This window comes from Musca autumnalis, unplaced genomic scaffold (assembly GCF_047663935.1).
Source record: "Musca autumnalis isolate F117 unplaced genomic scaffold, ASM4766393v1 scaffold_3, whole genome shotgun sequence".
NCBI classification, from domain to species: domain Eukaryota; kingdom Metazoa; phylum Arthropoda; class Insecta; order Diptera; family Muscidae; genus Musca; species Musca autumnalis.
The window spans coordinates 127,929,196-127,955,815 of NW_027411866.1; the positions used below are offsets into that span (position 1 = coordinate 127,929,196).

The 26,620-nt window shown below is 33.3% G+C and overlaps 1 protein-coding gene across 3 annotated transcripts in view; it reads right to left on the reverse strand.

Annotated features, from left to right (window-relative positions):
- Positions 1 to 26,620, reverse strand: part of rdgA (retinal degeneration A) — a 734,186-nt gene that overhangs the window by 36,873 nt on the left and 670,693 nt on the right. For all 3 annotated transcript variants that reach the window (XM_073974355.1, XM_073974356.1, XM_073974357.1), the window contains one exon: positions 10,958 to 11,084. In XM_073974355.1, the coding sequence (XP_073830456.1) occupies positions 10,958 to 11,084 (127 nt within the window). The remainder of the gene's footprint in view (positions 1 to 10,957; positions 11,085 to 26,620) is intronic.

The window sequence follows — 26,620 nt, forward strand, 5'->3', positions numbered from 1 at the left end:
AACGATTTGTCGTTGTCCATGATGCAACATTCTATTATTATTTTTATTATGGTCTGAAGTGTTGCTGCAACTGCACTTGAAACGGTATGTGGCAGTTTGATTGGCATTAAGTGTCAACTCATGCAGTTCAAGTATGCTTTTTGTACTTTGACGGTGTATACAAAGTGGAACTGTAGCCAAGCCACCAAGTTGATAAGTACCGGCATCACCAACGACGACATCACATTGAGATTGTAAATGATTATGATTCTATTCCATTTTGTCACACCATAATAATCAGCACATCACATCAAATGTCCTCTGCAATCACCAGGATATTGAGGACTCAATGAATGAATGCAATGGTTGTGCTATGTTACCCAAGAGAATTTAGGTTAGCGGTTAGAAGAGTGAGATAATTGGAAGAAATGTGAAAGTACTAAAAAGAAAATCTTTTTAACATTTCAAATATTGGAAATCCATTAAGTTGTTGATGGTGGACTAGGAGCAAGGACATTGCCCAGAAAAGTTTTTTAGATATATGTATTTAGTAAATACAATCATGGTTTAGAGGTTTTACCTTTATGTTCTGTGGTGTGAGGACTACAGACTATTACGTCTAATATCGTGTACCGTGGACTTTGTGTGCAACACACATATTCTAAGATAAACAGATTGTGCAAAGGAGAATTGATGGATGCCATAAAATAATAATAATTTAATAAATACAACTATTCTAAGAAGGTCCATTAGAGGGAGAAATAAATCGAAATGTCATTGGATACGCTCGCAGCCATTAAGGTGATGCGGAGATATGTTTTTGCAGCAGTTCTAAGACATAATAATAAAATTGCTCGCTAAAAATCAATTCTGCTCTGATGATCCCTTACTGAAAGATTTTCTATAACGACCACCGGTGCGTATACGTGTTGACAGCAATAATACGCCTTACGTGACATGAAAACTTTAATTCTTGAAAAATGTGAAACTCAAAAAAGATTTCTTACGCGTAGTCGGTTATATATCTGTCCACGTGTTAAAGTCGAAGTTCGTATTATCTTTTAGAGAAAATTAATTTAAAAATTTTTGGGATAAACGTCCTAAAATTGGATTGGGATTTAGATTAGAATTCATAGTCTTCTATGGAAAGTTCTTGTAGCTGTCTGTAAGAAACCTTTCCTTGGGTATTAACAAGAAGATCTTTCATGAGAATTGGACTTCTATGATAATGCCATATTTTTTCTACGCGAAGACCTTCTGATCTACTGTCAGAAGTCCCATTTTAGTCTTGATGTGGAAACATAATTGTTTGAATAAGGACATTTCTTTATTACATTAATCGAAATGAAATCGCATTGCGGAAAGCATACCTACCCTTAAATCTCATTTCATAAATCACTATATTTAATACGGGTGTACCTGAATGCGTATAACTACCGTCAATAATTATACGCTCAGATAAATAACAAGATATTGGATGATCCTTAGAACGATATTTGTGAAAAAATGCCAAGAAAACTTAAAATTAATAGACTTTGTACGACTACTACCGGTTCGTATACGTGTTGACACCAATAACACGCCTTAGGTGACATAGAATTTTATGTTAACAGGTCATCATTTTTTTTTTCTTATGAACAATTTTGTTGTCTGTTGACCTTCGAAAAATATGTATGTTTATTATTTCTTAATGGTTCGAAGGCTATAATAAACCAGTTCGAACTGCCCACAAGATGGCTAAGTTCAGGACATTTCTATGAGAAGAACTTGGCGTTTTATATGGGAATAGTTGTACTTTTAATATAAAACCAAATACTTACCGATGGGCTTCTATGAAGAAGATCTAATGGTCTTCTATCAGAAGAAGATCTAATGGTCTTGTGTCAGACGAAGGATGAATGGTCATTTATCAGAAGACAGCCGAATGGTCCTGGCTCGGAAGAAGGACGAATGGCCTTCTATCAGAAGAAGACCTAATGGGCTTCTATCAGAGAAGACCAAATGGTTTCCTATCAAAACAACACCTAATGGTCAAGAAATATTGTTCTTATACCAGAAGAAGACATGAAGATCCTATTATCTTCTATGAAAATTCCTATTGGTCTTCTATCAGAAGAAGACCCAATGGTTTTTCATCAGAAGAAGACCTATCGGTCTTCTATCGAAAGAAGTCCAAATTGTCAAGAGTATGTTCTTAAACCAGAAGAAGACATGAATAATAGTCTTATATAGGAGAAGACCTAATTGTCTTCTATCAGAAGAAGACTTAGCGATATGCTATGAGGTGACCTAATGGTCTTGCGTTATAAACTAGAATGGTCTTCTATGAGAAGAACTAATAGCCCTTTCTATGAAGAGTTGACCAAATGGTCTTCTATGGAAAGATTTGATGACATTTTATGAGAAAACATGATGGTCTTCTATAAAAAGACCTAATGGTTCTATGAGAAGGTCTAATGGATATATCGACACCTCCAAATAATAGTATGCTAAATCTAAAAAGTGAGTTTTGCAGGAGAAGCTCTCAAAGTTTGGAAATTTGTTTGAACTTCAGTACTATACTAAGTCAATATTTGTTTATAACTTCTGTTCGGATTGACCGATCATTACCAAAATTATACAGAATTTAAGTTAAAGGACGTTCGACACGTCCAAATAATAGTTTGCTAATTCTGAAAAGCGAGTTTTGCTGGACAAGCTCTAAAAGTTTGGAAATTTCTTTGACCTTCAGTACTATGCTAAGGAAATATTTGTTTATAACTTCTGTTCGGATTGTCCGATCATTACCAAAATTTGACAGAACCTGAAAACATGCTAAGTCGACTTAGCATGCTATTGTTTGGAGGCGTCGATATGTAAGACGACTATAAAGGCTGGTGCTGCGTATACGTGTTGACAACACTAATACGCATTCTCTGACATTTTGTGTTTTACGAGAAGACTTAATGGTCCTATATGAGAAGTTCCTTTGCTCTGCTATGAGAAGATTTTAGGGTCTTCTAATTGTCTTCTATGGAAATACCTAATGATCATGCTTGAGAAGATCTAACCTAATGACCTAATGGTTTTTTATCCAAAAATACCTATTAGTCTTCTATCAGAAGAAGACTTAATGGTCTTTCATTAGAAGAAAATCTAATGGCTTTTTATCGGAAGAAGCCGTATTGGTCTTCTACCAGGAGAAGACGTAATGATCATCTATCAGAAGAAGACCTAATGGTCTTCTATCAGAAAAAGATCTAATGGTCTTGTGTCAGAAGAAGGACGAATGGTCATCTATCAGAAGAAGACCAAATGGTCTTGGGTCAGAAGAACGACGAATGGTATTTTATCAGAAGAAGACCTAATGGGTTTCTATCAGAATAAGACCTAATGGTATTCTAAAAAAATAAGGTCTAATGTTCTTCTAATGGTTTTTCTTTATCGGAAGGAGCCGTAATGGTCTTCTACCAGAATAAGACCAGAAGTAGTCCTGATAGTTCCTATAAGAAGATCTAATGATCTAACAGAACAAGTCATAATGGTCTTCTATCAAAATAAAACCTGATGGTAAATCAGAAGACCTAATGGTCTTCTATCAGAAGAAGGCCTCATAGTCTTTAATCAGAAAAAGACCTATGGTATTCTATCAGAAGAAAATCTAATGTTTTTTTTTTATCGGAAGAAGCCGTAATGGTGTTCTATCAGAAGCAGACCTAATGGTCTTCTATCAGAAGAAGATCTAATGGTCTTGTGTCAGAAGAAAGATGAATGGTCATCTATCAGAAGACCAAATGGCCTTAGGTCAGAAGAACGACGAATGGTCTTCTATCAAAAGAAGACCTAATGGCTTTCTATCAGAGGTAGACCTTATGGTCTTCTACCAGAACAAGACCTGATATTTCCTATAAGAAGACCTAATGATCTACCAAAAGAAGTCATAATGGCCTTCTACCAGGATAAAACCTAATGGTAAATTAGAATAAAATATAAAGTCTACTATCAGAAGAAGATCTAATGGTCTTCTATCAGAAGAAGGCCTCATAGTCTTTAATCAGAAGAAGACCTGTGGTCTTCCATCAAAAGAAAATCTAATGTTTTTTTTTTATCGGACGAAGCCGTAATGGTCTTTTATCAGATGAAGATCTAATGGTCTTCTACCAGAAGAAGACGTAATGATCTTCTATCAGAAGCATACCTAATGGACTTCTATCCGAAGAAAATCTAATGGTCTTGTGTCAGAAGAAGGACGAATGGTCATCTATCAGAAGAAAACAAACGGTTTTCTACCCAAAAAAAGACCTAATGTTCGTCTATCAGAAGAAGACTTAGTCATCTGCTATTAGAAGACCTTGCGTCATAAATTAGAATGGTATTCTATGAGAACACCTAATGGCCCTTTACATGAAGAGTTGACCAAATGGTCTTCTATGTGAAGATTTAATGATATTTTATGAGAAGACATGATGGTCCTCTTTAAAAAGGCCTAATGGTTCTATTAGAAGGCCTAATGGACATACATATACATATAAGACGACTATGTGCTATAAAGGCTGGTGCTCCGTATACGTGTTGACAACACTAATACGCTTTCGCTGACATTTTGTGTTTTACGAGAAGACCAGTGGTATTCTATGAGAAGTTCTTATGGTCAGCTATCAGAAGATTGATGGTCTTCTATGATAAGACATTATGTTCTTCCACGAGACGACCTATCTTCTATGAAAATACCTAGTGACCATGCTTGATAAGATATAATCTTCTTGTATGAGAAGATCTAATGGTCTTTCACAAGAAGAAGACCTAATAGTCTTCTTCTATAAGAAGAATACCTAATCGTCTTTTATCAGAAGAAGACTAAGGGCTTTTCCTTGCGAAGACCTGTTGGCCTTCTTTGAGAGGACATAATGGCCTTCTCTGAGAAAACCTACTGGTCTTCCATGAGGTGAACCAGTGGTCTTCTAATAGAAGACCATTATATTTCTTCTCTATTAGTAGATCCTATGATATTTTAAGCTACTAATGGTTTGTTTTACTAAGACGATTCGAATTCAAATTCTAACTACTAGGAAACTTCTGTTTTTGAAAAATATTTCATTCATTTTTGTTTTCAAACTAACAAAAAATTTCTACAAGAGTTTGGTAGAAATTCGTGCGAATTAGAATTCGAATCGTCTTAGTGAAACAAGCTATAAGTAAAATGATAACGTGTCTTCACCCTTCCCCGCTTAAAAAATAAAGCAAATTTATGTGTTGTCACTTGAGGTAGGATTTCAGAGTAAATTGTACATAAATTAATAGGGAAACCGGTGGCTTATGATTTATGTCGCTACCTATATGCATCAATGGACCACTTGAATTTCATTCATATATTTATGGAAGTATACTCTCAAAAATATATAATAATAAAAATAAAAGCAATGTAAAGAAATAAGTAAGTACCCAACAATCTCAGTGACATATTTGTTAAAGAATAAACATTGAGGATATCTAGTGATTCCATAAATTGCATATAAAAGTCCACTTCGTCCTATAAAATATAACACACATTATATGCCACCTTTGACATTATTAATATTAATTATACGTATCAGTTTTAATTAAATATTTTAATTTTCCCCCTACCAAAGAGAACCCCATTTTGTTTCTATCAAACATTTTTACAATAACTTCAACATATTTGTGCATATAAATTCCTGTTTTAACATACATAACCGTTGGTGGCTGTGTGTTTGAAAACCTGTTTAGTTTATTCATAGAATATGTAAACATGGTCACCAAAAATTTTGTCAAATTTTAATCAATTCCACCATAGCTGTCACCATTGAGAAAAACAACCAGAGTTGATGTGATGAAAAACCAACCTAGAGTTAGAAAAACTGAATTAAATGATATCTTTCATAGAATTTAAATATGAAATTAAGTTAAATGGACATACATGATATTGACATCATCGCACCTATGGATTCTATTTAGTTTGATTAGCTTTTGTTGGATACTTTCAATCTTTTCAGTTTTCATTTAAAACACGAGAGGTAATAAAAATGCCAGAGTATAAAACTTGTTTAGATGCAGGAAACTGCTATAATTATTATCCTGTCATATCACAAAGTTTTATGAGAAGAATATTGCATTTATAGTGTCCACACATGTACATATACCAAAGCTTCATAATTTCAAAGTAAAGTGCTACGATATATGAGGTCAATTTACGCACACACATTGAGTGTGTAAACTGATTGCATCAAATACATATTTTAGCACTTGACTAAATGGAATCTAATTTCCATAGACTTCTGTTTTCTTGACCACATATAGAGTTCCATGTTCAACTGACATTTGGTTATTTTAATGTCAAGGATGTGTTAGGAAATTTGTTATGCCAAGGTGGGGTGAAATATAATTAACATACAAAGATTTGATTCAAAATCGATATTAAGAATTTCTCACTATTTTAATTAATTTTGAAGAATCCTATTACAAAATGTAATTGAATTCAAAGATTTTGTCTCTAATGAGAAACTTCTTGTCAATTCATATTTATGCATTTGTTTGTGTGTGAGAAGAAGGATGAGAGCTTAACTTAAATCAAAAAATTAATATATTTACTTTATATTGGATTTGTGGTTTTGAAGTGGCAATTAAGGTAATTGCCTTAATATAAATTTGTATTTTCTAGAAAAATACTAAAAACTTCCATAGATTGCGCTGTAACAAAATTTGTCCATTGCAGCGTATAAGTAGTGACATATATCATACGCCAACGGCAATCCAATTAATTTCGTTTTGATTAGATCTCTTTACTATCTCAACTGGCAACACATAAAACTACATTTATTTTCAATAAAATGAAGTGTAAATCTGTATGAGGTCGTGGTGTGGGCTTCAATGTTGCCAACAAATGTATTCTTTGCCACCATCATCATCCAGTTGAGAAATGTAATTAAAATGAAAGGATTAATTTTAAAATATTCCGTTCTAACTATTTTAATTAAATTCAAGCCTCCACTTAATTGCTGGTCTGAGAAGAAGAATTTAATTTGAACCTTTGAATTAAGAGATCTTCTATAAACTAAATGTATGGTAACTTGAGAGTATCTTACTTCACTCAATAAATTTACTACAACATTTCATTTGCTATTTGCTATTATTTCTTACCACTAAAGATAATGAGGGAAATTAAAGTGGTCCATTGATGTGTATAAGTAGCGACATAAATCATACGCCACCTGATATCCCTATTAGTTTACCTTCAATTTGTGCTCAATAGCCACTTCAAGTGGCAACATACGTGGATTTTTTAAAGAATATTTTTTTCCAAGGACGAACAAAAAAAGATTTTTAAAGAACATTTTTTTCAAGGACCAACAAAACGTGAATTTCTTTTAAAGAATTTTTTCCAATGACCACCAAACGTGGATTTTTTAAGGAATATTTTTTCCAAGAACCAACAAAACGTGGATTTTTTAAAAAAAATCCATGGATCAACAAAACGTAAATTTTTGCAAAATTTTTTCCAATGAGCAACAAAACGTAAATTTTTTATTTTTTTAATGAGCAACAAAACGTGGATTTTTTTAGGAATATTTTGCCAAGGACCACCAAAAAGTGTTTTTTATGAATATTTTTTCCAAGGACCAACAACACGTGGATTTTTTTAAAGAATGTTTCCAACGACCAACAAAACGTGGATTTTTTATAGAAAAATTTTTCCAAGGACCAACAAAAATTGGATTATTTAAAGAATATTTTTCTAAGGGAAAAAAATCCAAGGATCAATAAAACGTGGATTTTTTTTTAAAATATTTTTTTCCAAGGATCCACAAATAGTAGATTTTTTAGGAATTTTTTTAAGGCCCAACAAAAAGTAGATTTTTTAGGAAAATTTTTTCCAAGGACCAACAAAATGTGGATTTTTTAAAGAAAATTTTTTCCATGGACCAACAAAATGTGGATTTTTTAAAGAACATTTTTTCCATGGACCAGCAAAAAAAGATTTTTTAGGAATATTTTTTCCAAGAACCAATAAAAAGTAGATTTTTAGGAATATTTTTTTAAGGACCAACAAAATGTGGATTTTTTAAAGAATATTTTTTCCAAGGATAAAAATCGTGGATTTTTTCAAGAATATTTTTTCAAGGGCCAACAAGAAGTAGATTTTTTAGGAATATTTTTTCCAAGGACCAACAAAATGTGGATTTTTTAAAGAAAATTTTTTTCGCGAATTTTAAAAAAAATATTTTTTTAAAGAATATTTTTTCCAAGGAACAACAAAAAGTAGATTTTTTAGGAATATTTTTTCCAAGGACCAACAAAATGTGGATTTTTTAAAGAAAATTTTTTTCGCGAATTTAAAAAAAAAAATATTTTTTTAAAGAATATTTTTTCCAAGGGGCAACAAAAAGTGGATTTTTGAAGAATATTTTTTCCAAGGACCAACAAAAAGTAGATTTTTTAGGACAATTTTTTCAAGGACCCACAAAATGTGGATTTTTTAAAGAATATTTTTTCCAAGAACCAACAAAACGTGGATTTTTTTAAAGAATATTTTTTCCAAGAACCAACAAAACGTGGATTTAAAAAAATCCAACGATCAAGAAAACGTGGATTTTTTAAATATTTTCTCCAATGAGCAACAAAACGTGGATTTTTTTAAAGAACATTTTTTCCATGGACCAGCAAAAAAAGATTTTTTAGGAATATTTTTTCCAAGAACCAACAAAAAGTAGATTTTTAGGAATATTATTTTAAGGACCAACAAAATGTGGATTTTTTAAAGAATATTTTTTCCAAGGATAAAAATCGTGGATTTTTTCAAGAATATTTTTTCAAGGGCTAACAAGAAGTAGATTTTTTAGGAATATTTTTTCCAAGGACCAACAAAATGTGGATTTTTTAATGAAAATTTTTTTCGCGAATTTTAAAAAAAAATATTTTTTTAAAGAATTTTTTTTCCAAGGACCAACAAAAAGTAGATTTTTTAGGAATATTTTTTCCAAGGACCAACAAAATGTGGATTTTTTAAAGAAATTTTTTTTCGCGAATTTAAAAAAAAAAATATTTTTTTAAAGAATATTTTTTCCAAGGGGCAACAAAAAGTGGATTTTTGAAGAATATTTTTTCCAAGGACCAACAAAAAGTAGATTTTTTAGGACAATTTTTTCAAGGACCCACAAAATGTGGATTTTTTAAAGAATATTTTTTCCAAGAACCAACAAAACGTGGATTTTTTTAAAGAATATTTTTTCCAAGAACCAACAAAACGTGGATTTAAAAAAATCCAACGATTAACAAAACGTGGATTTAAAAAAATCCAACGATCAACAAAACGTGGATTTTTTTAAATATTTTTTCCAATGAGCAACAAAACGTGGATTTTTTTTAAATATTTTTTCCAATGAGCAACAAAACGTGGATTTTTTTAAAGAATATTTTTTCCAAGAAGCAACAAAACGTGGATTAAAAAAAATCCAAAGATCAACAACACGTGGATTTAAAAAATCCAGAGATCAACAAAACGTGGATTTAAAAAAATCCATAGATCAACAAAACGTGGATTTAAAAAATCCATAGATCAACAAAACGTGGATTTAAAAAAATCCAGAGATCAACAAAACGTGGATTTAAAAAATCCAGAGATCAACAAAACGTGGATTTAAAAAAATCCAGAGATCAACAAAACGTGGATTTTTTTAAATATTTTTTCCAATGAGCAACAAAACGTGGATTTTTTTAAATATTTTTTTCCAAGGACCACCAAATAGTGGTTTTAAGAATATTTTTTCCAAGAACCACCAAATAGTGTTTTTTTAAAGAATATTTTTTCAAAAAAAATATCTTTTCAAGAACCACAAAACGAGAATTTTTTAAGGAATAGTTTTTCCAAGGATCAACAATACGTGGATTTTTTAAGAATATCTTTTCCAAGGATCAACAAAACGTGGATTGTTAAAGAATATTTTTCCAAGAATCAACAAAACGTGGATTGTTTAAGAATATTTTCCCAAGGATCAACAAAACGTGGATTGTTTAAGAATATTTTTCCAAGGATCAACAATACGTGGATTGTTTAAGAATATTTTTTCCAAGGATCAACAAAACGTGGATTGTTTAAGAATATTTTTCCAAGGATCAACAAAACGTGGATTGTTTAAGAATATTTTTCCAAGGATCAACAAAACGTGGATTGTTTAAGAATATTTTTCCAAGGATCAACAAAACGTGGATTGTTTAAGAATATTTTTCCAAAGGAGCTCGCCTTAAAGTCTTAAATTTCTTCCATTTTACGTCGTCAATAAAGAACCTCTTCTTTCTCATCATATTTTTCGGTTTGTGAATATAACTAGCGAACTATTAAAATGTCTTGTATTTATGTACCTCAACTTTTCAAATTCTTTTGAGTTTTATAACGAAATGAAATATGTTGAAATAATTAATCTCCTCTAATTAATTGCATTTTCATCGGCCAAGTTGACCCCTGGGAAAATATAACCGAAAAACTTATATTTCTTGTGTATGATTAAGTTACTTCTTGCAAAAGAAAATTTGTAACGAAAGACAAATGTTCCGGCAAAGTGTACATGCAAACATTTCATTTGTAACTTTTAAATGACTTTTGACAGTGCAGCATCAGTTAGAACTTTCTCCGTGTGTGCGTCACTTGTTGCATGACCCAAGACAATCGAAATGAACGAAGCATAAATTACAGCACAAATGGCCTGACATTTGTAATGTGTTTATTTAAAGGATATTATGTGTCAAAAGAAGAAGATGAAGTTCAAAGATGACGGCATATATAGTCTGGCTAATGGCACAAATAGTTATTGTAGCTTTTCCTAAATAAACACTTAACACTTGCTTTCAATGACATTTCTAAAGAATTGTATTTTTGCGCCCTTTTACTTAGCACTTGATGGCGTATGCGTGTTGTCACTACTTATACAGCCCAGAGGACTTTGAACAAAACCCTTTCCCTTATTAATTCCACCATAATACTTACCCATTTTACATTCTTCGCCAATTTTCGATTGATTGAAACAGGATTCTTTATTATGATAGACCTCATGACACCAGGCACAGGATAATGCAACAATTTCCTTTGAACCAAACAGTTTGCCTTGCACAGCCTGAAAAAATACAAAACAAAACATTTGTATTTAAACTAGGGCAGTAAAAACCAACAAATTCAATTGCCAACAATTGGACAAAAAATATTTATAAAAAGTAAAATTCAAGATTTTGTTGCAATCCAACTAAAAAAAGAAAAATTCAGCATGAACTGCATGCATGTCCTCCTCCTTTAGAACTGTAATGACTAGATATAACCACTACTGACATCACTTGCATTTTAAGAGTTGACGATGATGATGAGAATGACGTGTCTGTGTTTCGGAACAACAATGTTCAACTGATTCAATACGTGATGCATTCAGTGGTAATAAAATAACTGGCATGTCCTTCAGTGGTATTGTCTTTGTATATTTTCTTCTTTTATGTGGAGAAAAGAAAACATGAAGATTTCTAGGAGTAAAATCTAACAACGACCACCATCATCGCAACGTAAATTGTGAAAACGCAATAACAACATTTTTATTAAAACCACTTGTGATGAACAAACACCCAGACAAAAACAAATGTCGGGTGTGAACCCAATTTATTGTGATTTGAGTGCGTAAGCACTGCTGCGAAGTAGCAGCTTTATTATCGTGTTTTATTGCAGAAGATGTGGGAGGTAGATGGTATCTGCACTTCGTTTTTCTCCTCATCAATCTTTGTAAGGTTTATTCTTTTATCTTTGTGTTTTTGCCAGGAGCAATAAATTTTATGCTTGTGTAAAAAGAATACAATATTCATCCTCTAGTAAAAAAGCACCAAATATTATGACATGCCTTCTGAGAGGGTAAATGTTTTTTTGGTCGTATACTTGATACGACGATTGTGACAATCTGTAATAAGCATACGCCACAATTATGATTATTAATATTACGAATATACATTGTAGCAATTGAAATATTTTTTTACATTTACAATCATTCTTTGGATAATAATTCCCTCGTGGAATACACAGATATTATATATAAGCCTGTTCTTCAGACTGATAAATATTGCTGAACAAATATCCTGGAAAAATGTTGGATTAAATATTATTTATAAAAACTATAAACAACTTTGAAGGGTCAAACATTGCTTAAACTACTTGGCGCATTAGTAACGACAACACTCATACGTCACATGAGTACAGGTCGTCTATAAAGACTCACTTCAGTTCATCTATAAAGACTTACCTACAAAAAAATATTGTTCCAAGGATCAACAAACGTGGATTTTTTAACGAATATTTTGTCCCAAGGACCAATAAAACGTGGATTTTTTAACGAATACTTTTTCCCAAGGACCAACAAAACGTGGATTTTTAAAACAATATGTTTCCAAGGACCAACAAGACGTGGATTTTTCAAAGAATATTTTTCCAAGGACGAACAAAACGTGGATTTTTTAAGAATATTTTTCCAAGACCAACAAAGCGTGGATTTTTTAAGAATATTTTTCCAAGACCAACAAAACGTGGATTTTTTAAGAAATTTTTTTCCCAGAACCAACAAAACGGATTTTTTAAGAATGTTTTTTCCAAGAACCAACAGTACCTGGATTTAAAAAAATAATTTTCCCAGGATCAACAAAACGTAATTTTTTTAATTTTTTTCCAATAAGCAACAAAACGTGGATTTTTTAAGAATACTTTTTCTAAGGGCCGCCAAATACTGGACCACCAAAAAGTGTTTGTTTAAGAATATTTTTCCAAGGACCAACAAAAAGTGGATTTTTTAAAGAATATTTTTCCAGGGACCAACAATACGTGGATTTTTTAAAGAACATTCTTTCCAAGGACCAACCAAAAGTGGATTTTTTAAAGAATATTTTTCCAGGGACCAACAAAACGTGGATTTTTTAAAGAACATTCTTTCCAAGGACCAACCAAAAGTGGATTTATTAAATAACATTCTTTCCAAGAATCAAGAAAACGTGGATTTTTTAAGAATATTTCTCAAAGAAACAAAAAAATGGATTTTTAAGAATATTTTTCCAAGGACCAACAAAACGTGGATTTTGTTATGAATATTTTTGCAAGGACCAACAAAATGTGGATTTTTTAAAGAATATTTTTTCCAAGGAGCAAGAAAACGTGTTTTTTTTTAAACAATATTTTTTTTTCAGGGACCAAGAAAACGTGTTTTTTTAAGAATATTTTTCAAGGACCAACAAAACGTGGATTTTTTAAGAATATTTTTCCAAAGAACAACAAAACGTGGATTTTTTAAGAATATTTTTCCAAGGACCAACAAAACGTGGATTTTGTTATGAATATTTTTGCAAGGACCAACAAAATGTGGATTTTTTTAAGAATATTTTTTCCAAGGAGCAAGAAAACGTGGGTTTTTTAAATAATATTTTTTTCCAAGGACCAAGAAAATGTGGTTTTTTTTAAGAATATTTTTCCAAGGACCAACAAAACGTGGATTTTTTAAGAATATTTTTCCAAAGAACAACAAAACGTGGATTTTTTAAGAATATTTTTCCAAGGACCAACAAAACGTGGATTTTTTAAGAATATTTTTCCGGTGACCAACAGAACTTTGATTTTTTTAAGAATATTTTTTCCAAGGACCAACAAAACGTGGATTTTTTTAAGAATATTTTCCAAGGACCAAAGAAACGTGGATTTTTTTAAGAATATTTTTCCAAGTATCAACAAAACGTTGATTTTGTAAGAATATTTTTCCAAGGACCAACGATACGTGGATTTTTTTAAGAATATTTTTCCAAGGACCAACAACGCGTTGATTTTTTAAGAATATTTTCCAAGGGCCAACCAAAAATGGATTTATTAAAGAATATTTTTTCCAAGGACCAACAAAACGTGGATTTTTTAAGAATATTTTTTCCAAAGGCCAACAAAACGTGGATTTTTTTAAGAATATTTTCCAAGGGCCAACAAAACGTGGATTTTTTAAGAATATTTTTCCAAGGACCAACGATACGTGGATTTTTTTTAAGAATACTTTTCCAAGGACCAACAAAGCGTGGATTTTTTAAGAATATTTTTCCAAGAGCCAACCAAAAATGGATTTATTAAAGAATATTTTTCCAAGGGCCGACAAAACGTGGATTTTTTAAGAATAATTTTCCAAGGGCCGACAAAACGTGGATTTTTTAAGAATAATTTTCCAAGGGCCGACAAAACGTGGATTTTTTAAGAATATTTTTCCAAGGGCCGACAAAAAGTGGATTTTTTAAAAATATTTTTCCAAGGGCCGACAAAACGTGGATTTTTTAACAATATTTTTCCAAGGGCCGACAAAAAGTGGATTTTTTAAAAATATTGTTCCAAGGGCCGACAAAAAGTGGATATTTTTTTTTCAGGGACCAAGAAAACGTGTTTTTTTAAGAATATTTTTCAAGGACCAACAAAACGTGGATTTTTTAAGAATATTTTTCCAAAGAACAACAAAACGTGGATTTTTTAAGAATATTTTTCCAAGGGCCGACAAAACGTGGATTTTTTAAGAATATTTTTCAAATAAATGTTCTTCGTCTATAAGAATATTTTTGTAAGAATATTTTTCCAAGGACCAACGATACGTGGATTTTTTTAAGAATATTTTTCCAAGGACCAACAACGCGTTGATTTTTTAAGAATATTTTCCAAGGGCCAACCAAAAATGGATTTATTAAAGAATATTTTTTCCAAGGACCAACAAAACGTGGATTTTTTAAGAATATTTTTTCCAAAGGCCAACAAAACGTGGATTTTTTTAAGAATATTTTCCAAGGGCCAACAAAACGTGGATTTTTTAAGAATATTTTTCCAAGGACCAACGATACGTGGATTTTTTTTAAGAATACTTTTCCAACGATCAACAAAGCGTGGATTTTTTAAGAATATTTTTCCAAGAGCCAACCAAAAATGGATTTATTAAAGAATATTTTTCCAAGGACCAACAAAACGTGGATTTTCTAAGAATATTTTTTCCAAAGGCCAACAAAACGTGAATTTTTTAAGAATATTCTTCCAAGGGCCGACAAAACGTGGATTTTTTAAGAATAATTTTCCAAGGGCCGACAAAACGTGGATTTTTTAAGAATAATTTTCCAAGGGCCGACAAAACGTGGATTTTTTAAGAATATTTTTCCAAGGGCCGACAAAAAGTGGATTTTTTAAAAATATTGTTCCAAGGGCCGACAAAAAGTGGATTTTTTAAAAATATTGTTCCAAGGGCCGACAAAACGTGGATTTTTTAAGAATATTTTTCAAATAAATGTTCCTTTCAGCTTTCTGCAGGTAGTCTATAAAGACGCCCTTCAGCTCGTCTATAAAGACCCCCAGATTCAGCTCGTTTACAAAGACTTCGATCAGCTTGTCTATAAAAACTATCTTCAACTTGTCTATAAAGACTTCCTTCAACTTTTCTAAAAATATTCCATTAAGCTCGTCTATAAAGACTCCTTTTCCAAGGACCAAAAAAACGTGGATTTTTTTAAGAATATTTTTCCCAGGACCAACTAAACGTGGGTTTTTTAAGAATATTTTTCCAAGGATCAACTAAACGTGGATTTTTTAAGAATATTTTTCAAATAAATGTTCCCTTCTATCGTCAATAAAGACTTCCTTCAGCTCGTCTATAATGACTTTATGCGGGTAGTCTATAAAGACTCCCTTCAGCTCGTCTATAAAGACTCCCTTCAGCTCGTCTATAAAGACTCCAATCAGCTCGTCTATAAAGACCCCTTGCTTCAGCTCGTTTACAAAGACTTCCATAAGCTTGTCTATAATAACTATCTTCAACTTGTCTATAAAGACTTCCTTTAGCTTTTCTAAAAATATTTCCTTCAGCTCGTCTATAAAGACTCCTTTCAGCTCTTCTATAAAGACCGGACCGCACGAGAGAGGTAACGGGAAAAAAGGAGAGAGGAGAAACGTCTTTTCCGCAGGAAAAAGAGAGAGATGGAAAAGAGGGAGTGTGAACAAATAGAGATGTACAGGAGACAGAACGAAGTCCGAAAATTCTACCAAAGAGTGAAGCATCAAACTGATGGCTTTGGTACAGGCATATCCTCCTGTAGAGACCAACAAGGTAATTTGGTAACTGATACAGATAGTGTGCTCAGGATATGGAAAGAACATTTTTCCAATCCGATTTATCCGATAGCGAAGACGGTGAAGATACCACAGATCCAATCACAGAAGATGGTATTGAATGTGTACCGCCCAGCCAAGATGAGGTAAGGACAGCAATAAACCGGCTAAAGAATAATAAGGCGGCAGGAGCAGATGGCCTACAAGCCGAGCTGTTCAAAACCGGAGGCGACACGCTGATAAGGTGTATGCATCAGCTAGTTAGCTGACGATTGGAACGTGAGCATCATATGTCCAGTCCACAAGAAGGGTGATAAGACTGTGTGCTCCAATTACAGGGGCATAAGTCTGCTCCCTATTGCATATAAGATAGTATCTGGCATATTGTGTGAGAGACTAAAGCCTATGGTCAATGAAATTATTGGACCCTATCAGTGCGGCTTTAGACCTGGCAAATCCACCATTGACCAGATATTTACCTTGAGACAAATCCTGGAAAAGACCCAAGAAATGCAGATCGACACCTTCCATCTTTTCGTCGATTATAAAGCAGCATTCCACAGCCCTATACGTTCAAAGGTGTTCCAAGCCATGTCTGATTTTGGTATTCCTGCAAAGCTCATTCGGCTTTGTAGAATGACATTAACTGAGACGAGATCCACAGTTAAAATAGGAAAGAACCTCTCCGAAGAGTTTATTACCAAAAGAGGTTTCAGACAAGGTGACGGCCTGTCGTGTGATCTATTCAACATCCTGCTGGAAAAGGTCATACGAGACGCGAAGGTCAAAAGAAATGGAACGATATACACGAACAGCCATATGTTACTGGCTTATGCCGACGACATTGACATCATGGGTCGATCGGTAAAGGAAGTAACTGACACCTTTACAAAAGTCGAAAGAGAATTTGCTAAAGTTGGTCTGGCAGTAAACGGCGAAAAAACCAAGTTGATGGTATCGACGCGTAATATTACCACAAACCCCGCACCATTTGTGAATGTTGGTACCTACAATTTTGAGGTAGTAAAGGACTTCGTCTACCTCGGCACCGCCATAAACACAACAAATAACATCAGTTGTGAAATACGAAGAAGAATTGTGTTGGCTAACAGATGCTACTTTGGGCTGAGTAAGCAGTTTAGGAATAAAGCCACCTCTCGTCAAACAAAAGTAACACTTTACAAAACACTGATACTACCCGTGCTAATGTATGGCTCCGAAGCATGGGTACTTGCTCAAGCAGATAAGGCAGTGCTTGGTGTGTTCGAGAGAAACATTTTTCGAAAGATCTACGGGCCACTCTGTGTTGAAGGCGAATATCGGCGTCGTATGAACAACGAGCTGTACCAACTATACAATGACATCAATGTAGTTGAACAAATCGAGATACAACGATTGCGATGGCTAGGCCATGTTATAAGAATGAGTGATGATGAACCCGCTAAAAAGGCGTATAAATACAGGCAGCATGGAGGTTCTCGCAGATCTGGAAGGCCAAAGCTTCGTTGGAGCGAACAAGTGAAACGAGTTATCAGTAAGCTACATATCCCAGATTGGGAAAATACAGCAGGATTGGAGATTTTTTCTTAGTTCGGCTTATGGAACAAATGTTCTGTAAAAGGCCAGCTAAGTAAGTAAGTAATACTTCTGAAAAGAAATAGAAATTCCTAGACTTCCTTGAAACTTGATTTAAGTTTGATAGAAACATTTCCGTTGAAAGAGGTTGGACTAATAACTAATTTAAGTTCGGGTCTAAGTAAACGAGCTGTGAACTTTGGACGAAATCGATTGATCCGTTTGAGAGTTATCGTGAGCACCAGTAAAACATACTGACTATTTGGCGTATTAGTAACGACAACACTCATACGTCACAGGTATATCTACAAAACTTTCAGTCAGGTCGTTTATAAAGACAAAGACTCTCTCTCGTAATCTGCTGGCGCTACTCGTATATCTTTGCTATAAATTTTCAACAACTTTCCATTGACGTATTATTAACGACAATACTTATACGTTACATGCATCCCTTAGTTTAACAACAAATTTTCACAGAAGTCCCAGCTGCATTTAATTTCATAATATATGCAACAATTAGCTTTAGTAAATCTCTACTCTCTACAATATTCGTATACTCGTATTTGAATGGTGTTCTACATAATAATCCATCTATAAATTAGTTTCTTAATCTGCAATGCATTGCTTTGGGAATTATCAAAACCCAAAGATGCCATGAACGATGCACACAAAATATTCTTAAGGAAATGTGCACACACATCTATATATAACTATGGTAGATGGTTACCAATTGGAAAGGGAGTAAGATACTATTCTAGATGCAAATCATTTGCTACCCCACACAAATGCTTTAGTAGCAACCAAGTGTATATCAATGTTATTTGCTGGGGTATTTTCTTTGCAGTTCAGGTGTATTCTATGCATGTGTGTATATCCTGCATAAGACTTGAAGTTTATGCACAAAGGATATAAACCCCATGATAAAGGAAAATCAGAGAATACTTTGGTTATTACAGTTTGGATGGATGGAATATATGAAATACATAATTATATGTGCGTTTTGTATACGTGAAATATAAACCACCAAAGAGTGTCTGAAGTTTCGTGGGGCATATATGATTTGCTTTGGCAACTTTGTAAATTGGGGGTCAAGTTGTAGCAAACTGGTCTTATAATATTGACATGAAATATAATACTGATGATATTGGGCTGAATTTATGAATGATCACACATGCGTATAAGTGTTGACGCAACATATACGCTACCTGTTTCTGTAGAATACTTAAGTATAGTTTTAGGGTTTCTTATAGACGAGAGTATCATTATGTCTCATCATATAGGGAGAAAATCATTAGGTCTTCTCATAGAAGGGAAGGCCATTTGGAATTTTTATATTTTTAGGGATCTTTCTACACAAAAAGATGAAGTTTTCTCGCAGAAGACCATATCATGTAATAACATAGATGAGAATATCATTGGGTCTCATGATATAATTAGTTCTGCTCATAAAAAAACCAAGTCTCCTCATAGAAGGCTATAAGTTTTTTCATATAAAAACATTAGTTCTTATCAGAGGAGACCAATAAGTCTCCTTATAAAGACTATATTTATACCCTCAGCCTAACGAGGGTATATACAAGTTGATGATGCGATAAAAATGTGCCTCAAGGAAATAATAGTTTTAGGCCCCATATAGGTTTGGGCGAAATCAGTTTCAAACAATTTGGCTGTTTGGAGCACACGATAACTTTCGAATGGATTAACAGATTTTGTTCAAAACCTGGCGTTCGTAATGTTTTACCCAAACTTAGATCAAATTCGGAGATGGTCAGGTACCAAAATGAGTGAACCGAACCTTCCGGTACCTCCCAAACGAAAGTTAATTTTTTCACTATAATGGTGCGCACGATATCTCTCGAATAAATCTACCGATTTGGTTCACAATGTGTTCCCTGTAACATTTCTTCCAGATATGTATCGGATTCGAATATGGACTATATCAGTCCACTATTTTCGGTACCTTCCACACAAAATTAAAAAAAATGTTTTTCACAAGTTTGTTTGCACGATAACTAAGAAAAACTCCCAAAATCAGATCCGGCTTCAAGATGAACTATGGATTGTTCTTCAGCTCGTCTATAAAACATTTTTTTAGCTGGTCTCTAATACTCTCTTCCGTTCCGTAAACTCCCTTCAGCTCGTCTATAAATTTTCACTTCAGCTCGTCAATAAGGACTCCCTTCGTCTATAAAAACTCTCTTCAGCTCGTCCATAAAGACTCCCTTCAGCTCATCTATAAAGACTGCCTTCAGTTCGTCTATAAAGACTGCCTTCACCTCATCTATAAAGACTCACTTAAGCTCGTCTATAAAGACTCCCTTAAGCTCGTCTATAAAGACTCCCTTCAGCTCGTCCATAAAGACTCCCTTAAGCTCGTCTATAAAGACTCCCTTCAGCTCGTCCACAAAGACTCCCTTCAGCTCGTCCATAAAGACTCCCTTCAGCTCATCCATAAAGACCCTTTAACCTCCTCTATAAAGACTCGCTTAAGCTAGTCTATGAGGACTCCCTTGAGCTCGTCTACCAATACTCTCGTCAGCTCATCTATAGAGACTTCCATCAACCCGTCTATAAAGACTCGATTTAGCCCGTCTATAAATACTCCCTTCCGCTCATCTATAAAGACTTCCCTAAGCTTGTCTACAAAGACTCCTTTCAGTTCGTTTATATAGACTCTTCTCAGTTCCGAGATCCGTTATCGTCAATAAAGTCTCGCTTTAGGTCGTCTATAAATACTCCCTTAAGATCGTCCATAAAGTCAACCTTCAACTCGCCTGTAAAGGCTTTCTTCAACTCGTCTTTAAAGGCTGCCCACAGCACGTCTATAAAGAATCCCTCCATCTCGTCTATAAAGGCTCCCCTCAGCTCGTCTATATAGGCTACTTTAATCTGACTTTTACTCAGCTATAAGGTCTGGATTCCCTTCTTCTATAAAGTCTCGCTTCACTTCGTCTATAAAGTCTCGCTTCGGCTCGACTGTAAAGACTCCTTTCAGCTCGTCTAGAAGAAAACACATTTGTTCTTGTTCTTTGTCTATAAAGACAGCATTCAGCTCGTCCATAAAGACAGAATTCAACTCATCTAAAAAGACTACCTTCAGTTCGTCTATAGAGACTCCTTTCAGCTCATCCATAGAGACTCCTTCCAGCTCGTCGTTAAAGACTCCCTTCAACTTGTTTATAAAGACTTCCATCACCTTGTCCAGGGACTAACAGTGGATTTTTAATATAAGTTTTATCATGGCTATAATCGCGGATTTTTAAAAGATTTTTTCAAGGACTATCATAGCCACTATCGCCAGAATTCAAGGATAATTTTTCAGGGACTAGTATTTGAGTCATATCCATCGACTTTTAAGATTTATAAGCGCTGAGTATTTTTTAGGAATATTTTCAGGGACTATCGGAGACACAATCGTATAGTTTTTTAGGAATATCAGAGCAATACCGTGGACTATTTATCACCTTTTTTAGGGATTATCGTGTAGAATTTTTTACAATAAATTTTAGGAACAATGGAAGCTACATCCTTGGTATTTTAGGACTATTTGGTCAGACATAATCTTGGATTTTAACGAATATTTTTTAGATACTATAGCAGCTATAACCGTGGAATTTTCAGTAATATTTTTCAGGGGCTATCAAATCCATAAACGTAGAATTTTTATACCCTCAGCCTTTAGGCTATGAAAGGTATATACACTTTCATACGGGCAAAATGTGCCTCATCGAAATAATGGTTTTAGACCCCAAGTATGTTTGGACGAAATGTGTTTCAGACAATTTGGAGTCGATTGAGCAATGTCCGTACGTCTGTCTGTCTGTCTGGCTGGCTGGAGCGCACGATAACTCTCGAAGGGATGAACCGATTCGGTTCAAATTTTGGCTTTCGTAATATTTTGTCCAAACTTAGTTTAAGTTCGAAGATGAGCTATATCGGTCCACTCCTTCCGGTACCTCCCCCACAAAAGTTCGAAAATGTTCGGAAAATTTGTACGCACGATAACTCTTGAAGGGTGTAACCGATTTGGTCCATACTTTGCCCATCGTGGAGCGTGTACCAGACTTAGATCAGGTTTTAATATGGACTCAATCGGTCCACTCCGTCGGGTACCTCCCACACAAAATTTTGGAAAAGTTCAGTTTAGGAACATCTCTCGAATCGCTTTGATTTTTGCTTTAGCAACTTGTATTCACTGCCCTCCATACGACGGTATAAGTTTCATCAGGGGCAAGTCCATACTTCCTGAGAAAATAGCCTGAAAGTTGCAAAAAACCCCTATGACACCGTGTGAGGAGGTTGGAGGGCAAAATAACTCTCGAACAGGTCTGCCGATTCGGTCCAAAGTTTGGCCTTAGTAATATTTTGGCCAAACATAGTTTAAGTTCGAAGATAAGCCATATCGGTCCACTCCTTCAGGTACCTCCCCCACAAAAGTTCAAAAATGTTCGGAAAAATTGTGCGTACGATAACTCTTGAAGAGAGTGGCCGAATTGGTCCATACTTTACACATCCTAATATATCTACCAGATATAGATCAGGTTAAAATATGGTCTATATTTGTCCACTCCATCCGGTACCTCCCACTCAAAATTTCGGATACATGTTCACTTTAAGACCTGCTTTCGAATCACTTTGATTTTTGTTGAAGCAACTTGCATTGCTGCCTCAATTGCGATGGTAAAAGTTGTTTCAGGGGCAAGTTCATACTTCTTGAGCAAACATCCCTGAAGTTCTAAAAAACCCCTATGGTACCATATGTAGTGGCTGGAGATCCATTCTTTTTAGTATCTCCTCCGCAAAACTTTTGATATTAAATCCTAATCAACATTTTTGTCAGTTCAAACGCCCAAAATTTTTAAAACTCCCTAAATCATGCGTTTTTTGGAAAAAAAATTGTTTCAATATACACAGGCTGAGGGTATATCTCTGTCGGCAAAGCCGACTGATACTTTTTTACTTGTTAAAAATATTTTTCAGGAATGATCGCAGCCATAATCTTTAATTTTTAATTATTTTTTTTTTATGGGCGGACAGATCCATTCCATATTTAAGAATATTTGTAGGTACTATCACAGCTATAACCGTGGCATTTTCAGTGATATTTCTCAGGGGCTGTCAAGTCCATAAACGTGGAATTTTTTAAAATATTTCTTAGGGACGTTCGCAGCCAAATCGTTAATTTTTAATTATTTTTAGGGACGGACAGTTCCATTCATTTGGGCTTTTAAGAATATTGTTGCAGATACCATCGCAGCTATAATCGTACATTTTTTAAGGGATTTATCCTAAGGACTATCAGAGCCATATTCGTAGAAGTTTTAAATAATTTTCCAGGTACGATAGAATATGTTTTCCAGGGACTAATGGGGTCCCAACCGTAAATTTTTCAGCATATATTCATTAGGGATTATCAGGTCTGTAATGCTGGATTTTCAGAAGTTTTTATGTAATGAATTTGTTTGTCCCCCTGTAGCGTATGAGGGATGTCAACACTTATACGCCTCTAGGCCTACAACAAATAATTGTTTTAATTTTATAGAACGACAGAACCACATTATTTCATGAAGTGATTCATGTACATGTTAATAAACATTATCTGGTAAGAAGGACACATAGACCGTGAATGGAATCGAAACAGTAGGCATATGAGGTGGCAAGAGAGTGGGAACGCTTAAGTCTCTGGATGTGCATGAAATCTACCTTACCTCTGATTGTGGAGAAGACAGGTAAATCATAAACAAGGACTTTTTAAATTATAATGATAAAGGTCATAATAGTCCATGTTTATGGAGTATGTTCTAAGGGACTATCTGTTCCTCCTTAACGTATAAGTAATGTCAAAACCCATACGCCCCAAAGTCTTAATGAACTATCTAATCACTCTATTTTTAATTAATGAAATATTTTCTTAAATTACTACTGCGAAGCAAATAGTATAAATAACTTTTGAACCACTAATTTCCTCTTCAAACAATTACTTACATACATTTCAATTTTCCTAAATACAATTTTTACTAGACTTCTTTCTACCGCATCAGCATTTTATACGAGCGTATTTTCAACATTTTATGCAGAACAAATACCGACAAATCCCTTATTTACGACATTTGCGCTTAGATCACACCACATTACATTCGTTTCAATGCTTGCAGCAGGTACACAAGAATTTAGTGGCATTTACCGATACTCCAAGGATTTTGCAGTTGCATTTGCTAACTATTATAAAAGAAGACGAAACGAGAAGAAGAAAACTAAGATCCCAGCATTATTTCTAGTCTACAGTGTCTCATTTTGTGGCGAGGAAAACTATAAAAAGTGCTTACTTAGTGATGTTGTTGTTGGTGGTGGTTAAAACTTTCCCATGGAACGATTTGTTGTTGTTGTTGGAGAAAAGGAGGGAGCAGTAGTTGATAGCAAGGATTTTGTCATTTTACTTTTATTTGAATTGCCATTAACGTTTTCATTTGAGTATTTTCCTTTTTGTCGTATAAATGTTCATGACATGTTTTTCTGCTGAATGGTTTTACTGGAATAAGGAAGGCCACGATGTTTTCACTTCGATTTACAATACTTATGGGAATTTCATTTGTAAGATGAAATTTAAAATATGTAAAAAAATTAGTTTAAGTTGGGAGACGATAAGATACTTTAATCGATAAAAACCACCTGCAGAGGTAGCCATAAAAAAAATTAAGCCATAATTGTGGAGATTTTCTGGAATATTTTTCAGGGACAATCAAATCGAGAATTTTTTAAGAATATTTTTTAAGGACTATCACAACCATAAGCAAGAATTTTCAAGGAAATTTTTTAGGGACTATCATAGCCATAATTGTGGATTTTTTAAAGAATATTTTGAAGGACATTTCAACGTAATAATAGTGGATTTTTCTAAAGAATATTTTGAAGGACATTTCAAGGCAATAATCGTGGATTTTTCTAAAGAATATTTTGAAGGACAATAATCGTGGATTTTTCTAAAGAATATTTTGAAGGACAATAATCGTGGATTTTTCTAAAGAATATTTTGAAGGACAATAATCGTGGATTTTTCTAAAGAATATTTTGAAGGACAATAATCGTGGATTTTTCTAAAGAATATTTTGAAGGACAATAATCGTGGATTTTTCTAAAGAATATTTTGAAGGACAATAATCGTGGATTTTTCTAAAGAATATTTTGAAGGACAATAATCGTGGATTTTTCTAAAGAATATTTTGAAGGACAATAATCGTGGATTTTTCTAAAGAATATTTTGAAGGACAATAATCGTGGATTTTTCTAAAGAATATTTTGAAGGACAATAATCGTGGATTTTTCTAAAGAATATTTTGAAGGACAATAATCGTGGATTTTTCTAAAGAATATTTTGAAGGACAATAATCGTGGATTTTTCTAAAGAATATTTTGAAGGACAATAATCGTGGATTTTTCTAAAGAATATTTTGAAGGACAATAATCGTGGATTTTTCTAAAGAATATTTTGAAGGACAATAATCGTGGATTTTTCTAAAGAATATTTTGAAGGACAATAATCGTGGATTTTTCTAAAGAATATTTTGAAGGACAATAATCGTGGATTTTTCTAAAGAATATTTTGAAGGACAATAATCGTGGATTTTTCTAAAGAATATTTTGAAGGACATTTCAAGGCAATAATCGTGGATTTTTAAAAATTTTCTAGGACATTTCAAGGCGATAATCGTGGATTTTTCTAAAGAATATTTTCAAGGACATTTCAAGGTGACAATCTTGAATTTCTAGAGAATATTTTCAAGGACATTTCAAGGCAATAATCCTGGATTTTTTAAAGAATATTTTGAAATATTTTTTAAGTTTTTGCCTTTTTAGGGGCGAAGGCCATTATTTGTGAGATTTAATTAATTTAATTAATCGAGCTTTTTATGACCTAAGGAGATTACATTCGCTAGATATCGTGGATTTTTTAAAGAATATTTTCAAAAGACATTTCAATGCAATAATTGTGGATTTTTAAAGAATATTTTGAAATATATTTCAAGACAATAATCGTGGATTTTGTAAAGAATATTTAGAAAGACATTTCAATGCAATAATCGTGGATTTTTTTAAGAATATTTCAAGGTAATAATAGTGGATTTTTTAAAGAATATTTTGAAGAATATTTCAAGGCAATAATCGTGGGTTTTTTAAAAAATATTTCAAGGCAATAATCGTGGATTTTTTAAAGAATATTTCAAGGCAATAATCGTGGATTTTTTAAAGAATATTTCAAGGCAATAATCGTGGATTTTTTAAAGAATATTTCAAGGCAATAATCGTGGATTTTTTAAAGAATATTTCAAGGCAATAATCGTGGATTTTTTAAAGAATATTTCAAGGCAATAATCGTGGATATTTTAAAGAATGTTATGAAAGACATTTCTAGGCAATAATCTTGGATTTTTCTAAAGAATATTTTGAAGTACATTTTAAGGCAATAATGTTGGATTTTTCTAAAGAATATTTTGAAGGACATTTCAAGGTTATCTTGGAAGAATATTTTGATGGACATTTCAAAGCAACGATCGTGAATTTTTTTAAGAATATTTTGATAGACACTTCAAGGCAATAATCTCCAATTTTTTTAAGAATATTTTGATAGACACTTCAAGGCAATAATCTCCGATTTTTTAAAGAATATTTTGAAGGACATTTCAAAGCAATAATTGTGTTTTTTTAAGAATATTTTGAAGGACATTTCAAGGTAATAATCGTGGATTTTTTAAGAAAATTTTGAAGGACGTTTCAAGGTAATAATCGTGGATTTTTTAAGAAAATTTTGAAGGACGTTTCAAAGCACAATTATTGTTTTTTAAAGAATATTTTCAAGGACATTTCAAGGTAATAATCGTGGATTTTTTAAAGAAAATTTTGAAGGACATTTTGAGGCAATAATCGTGGATTTTGCTAAAGAATATTTTGAAGGAG